Here is a 10,111-nt window from a genome sequence, read left to right on the forward strand (position 1 = left end):
ACAGTAGTGCATCCATGACCCTTTTTACCCAGTCTTTTAAAGTGAGTCAAGGATGGCCTTCCAGCCCTTTTCACAGCAGCTGGTCATTTTAAAAAGCTACAAAACTAAAAGTAGAACAAAGTTCAGAAGCAAATGTATCATCAGCTGGCTGGTTATATTTTTGGTCTCTGGTCAGCTGATTGGAGCACCAGTCAGGTCACAGTGGTGCAAAAACTGTGGTTTTCAGAACAGGATGCTGTGAATCAGCTTGTAAGGCCTCCAAGAGAGAAAATCATGGGTGCATGCAAGTGTCAAGTTCTATCAGATTGGAAAGCTTCCCTAACTTTTATTGGACAATTTTTTAGCAATCTGTGTAGTTCTTGTTTAAAGTTGTATCTTTCTGAAGCCATGAAAATTACCAAAATTCACCAAAATAAAAAATTAGTTACAGGGCTAACAGAATATATTCCCACTTTCCTGGGCTTTCACTGAGACATGAAATGCAATTTAGGGGGAAATTCATATATGCAAAGTCCACTGAAATTATTAGAAGCTATGAATGAGAATGAGGAGGTACTCCCTTTTTCATTTTAAATTAATTTATATAGCAGAAAATAGCTGTAGTAAGAGATCCCCACTGCTATGTTGCTGAATTTAGCTTAAGACAGATAGGAATTAAAGCAATCGTCCTTAATGGATATTCTGTGACCTGTGTAAATAGTTCAAGAAGTTAATGTTCCATCCTACTGACTATTATGCTATTTTCATTATGCTAAATATATCTGTGAGTACTATATAGTTGCAAGTATAAATAAATGTTTATCAACAGATACATAGTTGCAAAGCTTGCATAAATATTCATCAACAGAGCTTGCTTCAATAAATGATGAAGCCCCCGATTTTGTATCTCATCAGTTTGCATAATCACAGTAGAGCAGGGTTTCTCAACCTTGGCAGCTTTCAGATGGGTGGACATCAACTCCCAGAATTCCCCCAGCCAGCCTGGCTGGGGGAATTCTGGGAGTTGAAGTCCACCCATCTGAAAGCTGCCAAGGTTGAGAAACACTGTGGTAGAGAGTAGGCATCTACTGCATTAAAAAGGCTTATATGTTTGGGAGGTAATTGCCCCCTTATTCTAAATATTCTAAATACAGGATAGATAACTTCAGTTCGGACAAGGATTAATGGCAAAGGGTATGCTTTCAAAATACGATTTTATTGTATAATATACAATTTTCAGAAAAATATACAATGTTCAGAAAGATATAATAATTAAGCATCTTTTTTAAACAAACATCCTCATTCAAAACACTATTTCAGTGGTGGAGAATGATGGGGAAAGCTTTCTTGCTGTGTCTCTGAATAAGACCAAGGGAGGGAGGGAGGAAGCAAGGAAGCAAGGAAGGGGGCACATCTGCTAAACTGCTTAACAACAAAGCAATCATTCAGATGATACAGTGAGCGTAATATGGAGGAAGCAGTGCTGCAATTTGGATGGTATTTTACCCCCCCCCCACTCTATTATATTCATTGAACGCATGTAGAGAGCCTCTGTGCATATAGTTATGAGTGAAAGGGCCTTATACAAGTAGATGTATACTCATGAGTAAAGTTGGCACTACGCTGAGATGGAATTACCTCTGCCATGCTGCATTTCCACATACACGTTTATTGTACTTAATTTCAATATTTGCAAGCTAGAGATGGTTCTAAAATTCAGTGAGGTCCCTCTCTTGGAAATAGTTTGTTGAACCTCCATGGTTTGCCAACTTCCAGTGTAGCTTGAAAATATTTTGAAAAAGTAGAATGTCAGTTACCTAACATCCTGATTAATAAATGTCTGTCATATAGTGAAGTTGAATATTCATTTGTTTGCTACTTTGCATTTATCCTATTAGATGGCAAGTACCTCTTGTTTTCCTGCATGAAGCAAATATACCAGTGCAGCCTCAGGCATTGTTCCTGTAGGAATCATAACACAGTGATCAATTTTCAAGCAGCAGTTCTCATAGCAGTAACACAGCTGCTCCTGTGCTTAGAGCAATTAGTTCCTCTAAGGAAAAGCTTTTTGCCCCACATTTTATCTCTGTTCATTTACCAAAGTATGAACAATCCTAAGGCAGGAATGCAAACACTGAAGCCAGTGGAACATATGCAGTCTCCAGCACCCTTCAGTAGCTCCCAAAAATATTCTCCCCAAGTATAACCAAAGCCCAAGTTTTAGTCTTCCTACTTTACTTTGAGCAAAAGGATGAAGATGGCTTGAACAACCCAGTGTGGGTCTTAAGCTTTACGGAGGTTTAATGTGCCATTTCACATAAGAACCCTAAAAATTCCATACACAATTCTGACCCTGGTCCGCCCAGGGTATCAGGCAAAGTCTGTGCAGTGAATGTCCAGGCCAGCTTGGGCAAGCTGTCCTATTCACTGACAGGTCAGACAGACCCACCACACCACCTGAAAAAGCAATACCTAACAGCATGTAGGCCAAGGCTAGGGAGTTGCCAATCCTTTTGGAGAGAGGAAAACCTCTGTCGATTTTGAAGATCCAAGCTGGTTTTCTCTGGGGACAGAGTAAGGAAAGCAGATCAGAATTCACATTTCTGAAAACCTCTAAGAAAGTTATGCTGAGGTGGAGACTGAGGGGGGAAATCTCTGATCTCTAATAGCCTCTGGTTAAACTGGAATTTCAGGAGAAGCAGTGATTCAGGTAAAAAGTGAATAAAAAAGTAATAGGGAAGGGTTAGCTAGGATGCTTCTCTCATATTTGGTTTTGTGCTCTGTTATCTGTAGGGACTGTCTCATCCCCATCACATTGACCTGTCCCACCTGGTCAGGAAGAGAGGGCATGTTGCAGACCCTGTCAGCAAGAGAATATCAGCTGGGGGGGCCCAGGAGAGCCTACTTTGCCATTACCCCCGCCCTTTGGAATATTCTCCCCCCAAAGGTGTGGCAGGCCCCTATCCTCCCGGCTTTCCAGAAAGGACTAAAGACCTGGCTCTGCCAGCTTGCGTCGGGCAACAAAAATCTTAATCAATCCTGGCAGTGGCTGGTGCCCTAATGACACTTCCTGAGCTACTCGCCAATTCCATCAATTCTTGGAACTTATTTATTATTTATTTAAGACTACTTTTATATTGTATTTTAATTGATTTTATTTTCTCTGTAAACTGCCCAGGTCACTTTTTAATGAGATGGGAGGTGACAAATCTGATTGATTAAATAAATAAATAAATAAATAAATAAATAAATAAATAAATAAATATCTCTACAAGCCCAAGGCTTAGCCAAGATTGCTGTACCATTAAGAGCTTTTTTCTACCCTCCTCTCAAAATACTTGCCACTGCTTGTCCCCTCATGATCAGCTCTGAATCTTGGATAGTTTGAGAATTTCTTCTCTGAGAATCCTCCTTTCTTCTCTGAGAATTCATTTAATATGCTGTGATTTTAGCCACATTATAAGTTTATTTCCTTCAACACCAATTGTTTTTTGGATGGAGCTGTCTAATGTTTAAAAGTTTTAATTTTCTCTTAATGTTAATAAGAAAATAATTGTCTCATGTCTTTATACATTATATGGATTTTTGCATAAACTTTTCCACAATACACATTTTTATTGTTGGCAAACTGCATTTCAAAATTCTAAAAAGTACAAATTTTGATTAAATGTTGATTATGTATTGGTTAAAAATGACAAATTAGATAAAGTCACATTCAAATGCAGAGTAAATGTATATTTCTTCCATCCCTAGGGTATACTTTTAAATCTTTATCAATGTAATAACAACAACAACAACAGCAGCACCATCAAACAACATCTGCCTATCCCAGGTTCTTGGGAAGGACTTGATAGGTGAATAAAAATGCCAAATCCAATCTAAACATCTGTCTGACTGTGCAACCAACCATCGTCATCATCATCCCACCAAATAAGAATCAGTCTCAAGATTAGCAGTATTGATAAATCAACCGATTCTAACTTCAAATGATGTCAATAATATTTCATGCAATATTCTAGTCAGAGGACCATAATCTATCACTGAGAATTCCTGAAAGAAACTGCAGAGAGAAGCATCAATAGTTTTCTTTATAGATAATCAGCAATCTTTATTTTTTTCTTGTAAGAGTTTAGGTGCAAATCATAAGGAAGTTCATCCTGTAAATACTATATTGCCCTAAAAATGTATACATTGTTTGTAGTATAGCACGATGGATCAGTGTGATTTCTGTGAAAACAGTCCAAGCTTATGTTTTATTTTGTTTTGTTTTGTTTTTTTAAAAACAGGATTGTTGATGGAACAGAGGATGCTAGCAACAATGAGGAAAACCAGGCATTTGAGTTTGGCTCTGAACAACTCAGGCAAGAATCCAGAGCATCTCCTACCATCAGGGGTTAGTGCTATTTTTAACCACCTTACAAATTATTCACAATGCACCTTTTGGAGAGGACTGCCTTTTCTGTATCCCACCCTGTGAGAAAAATCCTTACGTGTAACTATATTGACATATCAAGTCCTAACAGAATGAAAAGCCACAGAAAAGAAATGCAGAGAGCCCTTCCTGTTTCTTAGACTATTTTTCCTGTCTCTTAATAAACAAATTAGCAGATTTTGATTTTTAAGAGCATTGCCAGTTCCAAAATCCAGCCAAATCCTGTGAGGCTTTAGAGGCCCAATAATAGAAGCAAATGTTCATTAGAACAATAGTGCAGTTAGGATTGTAACATGTTTGTCTAATTCTGGATCAGAAGGTAAATATGAGTAGTTAATATATTCAAAGTATATTAAACATATTAATAAAAGAATAATATCTGAATTAGGATGATAAGGGTGCCTTGTACTCTTTCAGCATACTCAATGAGCTTGCTAAATTAACTAATTCTCTGGGTTGACACATTACAGTGCATCATAAACTAACCAAATGGGCACACACACACACACAACCGTCTAGTTAAGGATTTTGTGTGAACATAGACTTTGAGTCCTCACTGGAGGCCAAATAGGCTCCTGATCTGAGGGACATAACATCTAACATAACATATGACATCTGCAGTGTACCACTTGAAGATCAAGTGCAGCTCTCAGGTCAAAGAAGATTCTGTACTTCTAATCTAGATGATCATAATCTCTCCTACCTTTATGAAATTCCAAGCTGTTGGGAATTCACTAAATTCTGAGTGCTAATTTTGATATAGTTGATATATAGCTGTTTTCCCTGTTCTATGAAAGCAATACATTATTCGAACACAAGCGTCTTTAACCATGCATCATACATTGTTGTGATTACAGAGAATGAAGTTGGTGCTGCTGTGTTAGTTATCAAAGCAGAAGAAACAAAACAACAGATCAACAGGCTTAATAATGAGGTACAGTGACTTTTGGTATTTCACTGAAATTATTCTGTACATTCTGATAATATTGTAAGGGACAGCTACACTCTAACTTTCATAAATAGCAGCTTTTTTGGGGGGAAAAAACAGAATATATGTGTGTTCATTTCTTCCCTTAATAGGAATTAACATGTGTTCAACAGCCAAAGAGGATTTTTTTCTTTATGTGCTAGGATTGAGGCTGCAATTTTATGATATAATTCCCAGGAGTTTATCACATTAAATTCTTTGTGGCTTATTTTCAAATACATGCACACAGATTTCACTGTAAGGCTTATCAAAACCCAAGAAGCATGAATGCTAATTGATACATTCAGAATGAAGATATTATGACTTTCTGAATATACTGAATAGAATTGCACAAAGAAGAGGATTTTTCTTAATATATCTTTTATTCTAAAAAAATATTTTTAAATTATGTGTATTTTAACAAAATCCAGGCAATGATTTGTTAAAAATTTACAGTGATCTGACCATGGTAGCCAACAGTTTAGGTATATTATCATTTTCTACAGAGTATATTCTGCTAGCCTTGGAGGGAGTAGATAGTTTATAACAAAACTGAATGCAAAACTGTTAGCAATTATTTTCTCTGATTCACAGGGAAACTCTCCCACATGGTCACAGCCTCAAAAAGCTTAATGATCATTAATCTTTTGGGGGCTGGTGAGCATTTTGGGAATTTTTGGAATCCCTTAGCTTAGGAGTCACACATGTGACCATTAAAGCTTCCTTTATATGGTTTGTAAATTCGCAGGTTCCCAGCTACTTCTTCCCCATGCCCAAGTGATTAGTCACCAGGTAGATGATAAGGAAAAATGCTGCTAATAGCAGTCAGCAACCAGCAACCCAAGATTGCTGAGAAAGACAGGGAACCTCTTCTATTTCAGCAGCCAAGCAGGCCCAAGTTCTAAAAAGACATTTAAAAATAGTAGGATCATGAATACTTTGAAAGCAATGCAAAAGAATGGGAGTACCTCTCTGCTGCTCATTAAAGCCCTCAGGTCTTTTTTCAAGCTTCCTCACAAGCCCGAAAAACAATGCTGTTACTTTATGAAGTCAATGCTTTTAATTTAATATGACCTTTAAAGTAGCCACATCTTTTTTTCACAGTTTCACAGAAGCCAGAAACAGGAAGGGCAACATTAATTAGTAGCAGAAAGATGATGTGCTGCTAAGAGTTCTGAAGCATTGTTTCCAAATCATCTTAAAGCCTGCCCAAAGCCTATTAATGCATGACCACTTGTCCATTTACAAAATCAAGGACATTTCTGCAGATTCGCTGTAGTTATAAAATAGAAAATTGCAGATTCAAAAGTTGCATAGTTCCAAAAATATTAAGATGCCATATCTCACAAAACCTCTCAACCCATTCAATATCCTAGGATAGTAGGATGGATAATAAATTGTTTGCAAAAAAAAAATAAATTAAGAAATACTATCACATATTTCCAAGTGAAAGGATATATGTGCTTTGAAGCAGTCTGTACTGCCCTTTCAACAAGCTCTAAAGATTCATAACAAGGTTGCTTGGGTTCAGCCTATCATCCCCCAATAGAAACCCAACAGCCTGGAAAAAGAAATGTATTATATAATAATATTTCACACTAGTAAGACCAAAAAAAAAAAAAAAAGATAAACTAAAGAGAATTGGAAGTCAGGTCAAGGTGAAGTAAAATATAATTGGTTGTAATTCTGCGACCAAAGTCTGGCAGATTTGCCTTCTCATCACATTCCTTTATACTATATTAAATACCGTTATAGACAAAAGCCTTTAGGTACAGGTAATATCTCCTTCAAGTTGAGCTTAGCCCCCTGTTACTTCATGGGCAGATCCATGTTGTTTCCTTGACAGCAGTATAAAAGTGGTTTGCCAATGCCTTCTGTAGGATATCTTTTCAACTTCCCAAACTAGCTTACAACCAGGGCATTCATCGAGGGAGGGGGTGCCAAAAAAGTCAAGATGATGGTCACGGCTGCGCAATTGAAGCCCTGTCCCTTTTTACAGATTTTGACACAACTAAAAAGAGGTGGGGCTTCAGTCACAATCACCATCTTGACTTTAAAAAAAAGAGAGAGAGAGACACCCCTATCATTCCTTGGAGATCTCTCATCAAAATACTAACCATGCTAACTCTGAATAAAAACATTCAGAGCGTACATGGGAGTTTTTGTACCCCAGCATATACTTTCAATATTAACATAATAAACAATACACAAATCCTAAATAGCAATCTTTCATTCAGGTTCACTCAGAAAACAGAAATCCTGTTTTTTTCCTAATGCATCAAGTATGACACTGACTAGCATCATATTCAGACATGCAGAATGCAGGAGCAAGCCAACAAGCCTAGTTCTTCTAGCTATACTCCCCATGCACAAAGGGCAGTACGTAATCAGTGTTGATCTGAAGGAGTCAATTTCTCTATTCGTAGAAATTCCTCTACCAGGATAATAACTATGTTCAGTCCAGGACAAACCCAATGGAAGAAATGCTATGTGCATAAAAGCAGCTTAATTTATGATGATCTTCCATAGGCCAGGAACACAACTATGCATAATGCATAATTGGGAGATTCAAAAGACCAGGATTAGCCTTTAGCATTCTTCCTGATCTCATCATACATTTGGTACCTAAAGCAGCCAAGCTCCTGAATAGAGATAAACTTGAAAACTGGTACCATATAAGTGGTTGATCTTGAAATAGCAGTTTGGATCTCATATATTTGAGGATAAATAGGGTTAGGAATGTGCTTATGATTGCATTTTCCTTCTTTTCTTATGATCTGTATGTGTGTGCATATACAAATGAATGATTAAATAAATATATTTATGATATTCTAGGTCACTACTTTGACTCAAGAGGTCTGTCAGTTAAGTAAAGACATGAAGAGTGTTATGCATCTCCTGGAAAACCTATTGGTGGCCCAGAAATCGCCAGAGTTCTGTGCGGTCCATGGCCCAGCCATGAGTCCCAACATGGAAAGCTTACAAACTAGAACGACGTGGACTACACGCCAACCCTGTATGCACATGCAGGTGCCAAAGGTTACTTGCACTAAAGCACAGCTCTGCCATTCCAATACCATAGTAGGAATCTGGAACATGGATCCAACCTCTGTGGGTAACAGCCCACAAAGAACTGAATCGCTTGTACAAAATTCTACAGGTGGTGAATGTTATTGTACTTCAGGCATTGAATATTCACCTTCCCATTACCATGTTATCCAGAAAGATAATTTGCAGTTTGTAGGTTGCACTTCTCCCAATTCAGACACTACTTTGACTCCTCTCCAGTCTATTTCAGCGACTTTATCATCATCTATCTGCTCTTCATCTGAGACATCCTTACACCTTGTATTGCCCAGCAGATCTGAGGAAGGCAGCTTTAGTCAGGGAGTTAGTTCATTAAGCCTTGAGAATCTGCCAGGGTCTTGGGACCTGGAAGGAACAACAGGAACTGCACTTGGACAGACCTCAGAAGATGTTAAGACCAGCACAGAGGACATTAGAGACAGCAAAGCCATAAATGTATAATGGAACTGATTGAGTGGTATTTCAAGCATGTCCCATGGCTGAAGCTCATCCAGTACTGCATGACAATTTGCCTTTTCTTAGATGATCATGAAAACCTGCGACATGAAACTTCACATGGTTAGGGGACCAGCAGAAAGGCAGAGGCAGAAGAGGAGAGATTTCCAGATTTCAAAAGCACACCAAAAAGCTTTTTATGCACAAATGTAATTAAATTGGATTGCTCAAGAGACGTTTGTGATTCTCCACAGCTCCTTAGAACCACAGTAGCTGGAGAACTAGGACTAGGGAGGTTTGGAACTGGAAGACATTGCTGTGTGAAGTAGAGAGTTTTTGTTTTGTCCATTTTATTTTTCTTTCTTAGTGCTTGATTGTTGCTTCCAGATAATACCCATCTCTCCTTCAGGTGATTGAGACTCCTGCTGGTATTTATACCAGAGCTGTAAAGACTAAGAGACAGTTACCGCTGCATGTCATCTCCTTGACAATCAACCAAATAGACCTGATAGGGAGTGGTTAATTGTTGCACGTTCTTTGTTATATAAATCAGACCTCTTTATCAAAAAAAAAAAAATTATATATATACTATTTTTCTATACTTGATAAGAAGTATGTATTTAAAATATTTATAAGGAGACTTAAGGATTTGAGGGGGTTACATTGCTTGCAGTTTTCAAAACTAATGCATTACCATGTACATGCTATTATGTATTAGGTCAAACTGTTCTTAACTTCAAATCATAACTTTTCTCCACCGCATGAAATTGCAATGAATTTATCCATGCCAATAGAATACAGATAAAGAAGAGAGATACTGTTTTATTTACAATAAAAGCCAAATGGTATATACAATATTCAGATAGTCTATTAACTCTAATACTTTACCCAATTATCTCTGATGCCTTTATTTATGCCATTATGTAACCTCAGCTTTTTCTTCTTTAAAAAATATAGATCTAATAACTTTATCTGAATAAACCCCTTGCATATGTTCTTCAGTCAAGATAATAACCTGAAAACTGGTGAACTGTAAAAAGGAAATATTTCTCCAATAAATTTTTCAAAAATACATATGATTGTTTCCACCAACATAAAAATGAGTCATAAATAAATAATTATGGGACACTTATCAGCTGGCTTACCGCATTTGTACCTAGGATAACAGGATAAGAAAGTGGATTACCAAAATAGGTATGTATTTGTATTCT

At 37.3% G+C, this 10,111-nt stretch overlaps 1 protein-coding gene across 2 annotated transcripts in view; it reads left to right on the forward strand.

The window, feature by feature from the left end:
* Positions 1-8,973, forward strand: part of KCNH8 (potassium voltage-gated channel subfamily H member 8) — a 180,139-nt gene extending 171,166 nt beyond the window's left edge. For both annotated transcript variants that reach the window (XM_088150412.1, XM_088150413.1), the window contains 3 exons: positions 4,266-4,372; positions 5,269-5,345; positions 8,214-8,973. In XM_088150412.1, the coding sequence (XP_088006538.1) occupies positions 4,266-4,372; positions 5,269-5,345; positions 8,214-8,906 (877 nt within the window). In that variant the 3' untranslated portion in view covers positions 8,907-8,973. The remainder of the gene's footprint in view (positions 1-4,265; positions 4,373-5,268; positions 5,346-8,213) is intronic.
* Positions 8,974-10,111: the final 1,138 nt, after the last annotated feature.

The sequence above is a fragment of the Python bivittatus genome, unplaced genomic scaffold, assembly GCF_059951505.1.
Source record: "Python bivittatus isolate LINGU-HERP-01145 unplaced genomic scaffold, Pbiv_v1 ctg000610_np1212, whole genome shotgun sequence".
Lineage (NCBI taxonomy): Eukaryota > Metazoa > Chordata > Lepidosauria > Squamata > Pythonidae > Python > Python bivittatus.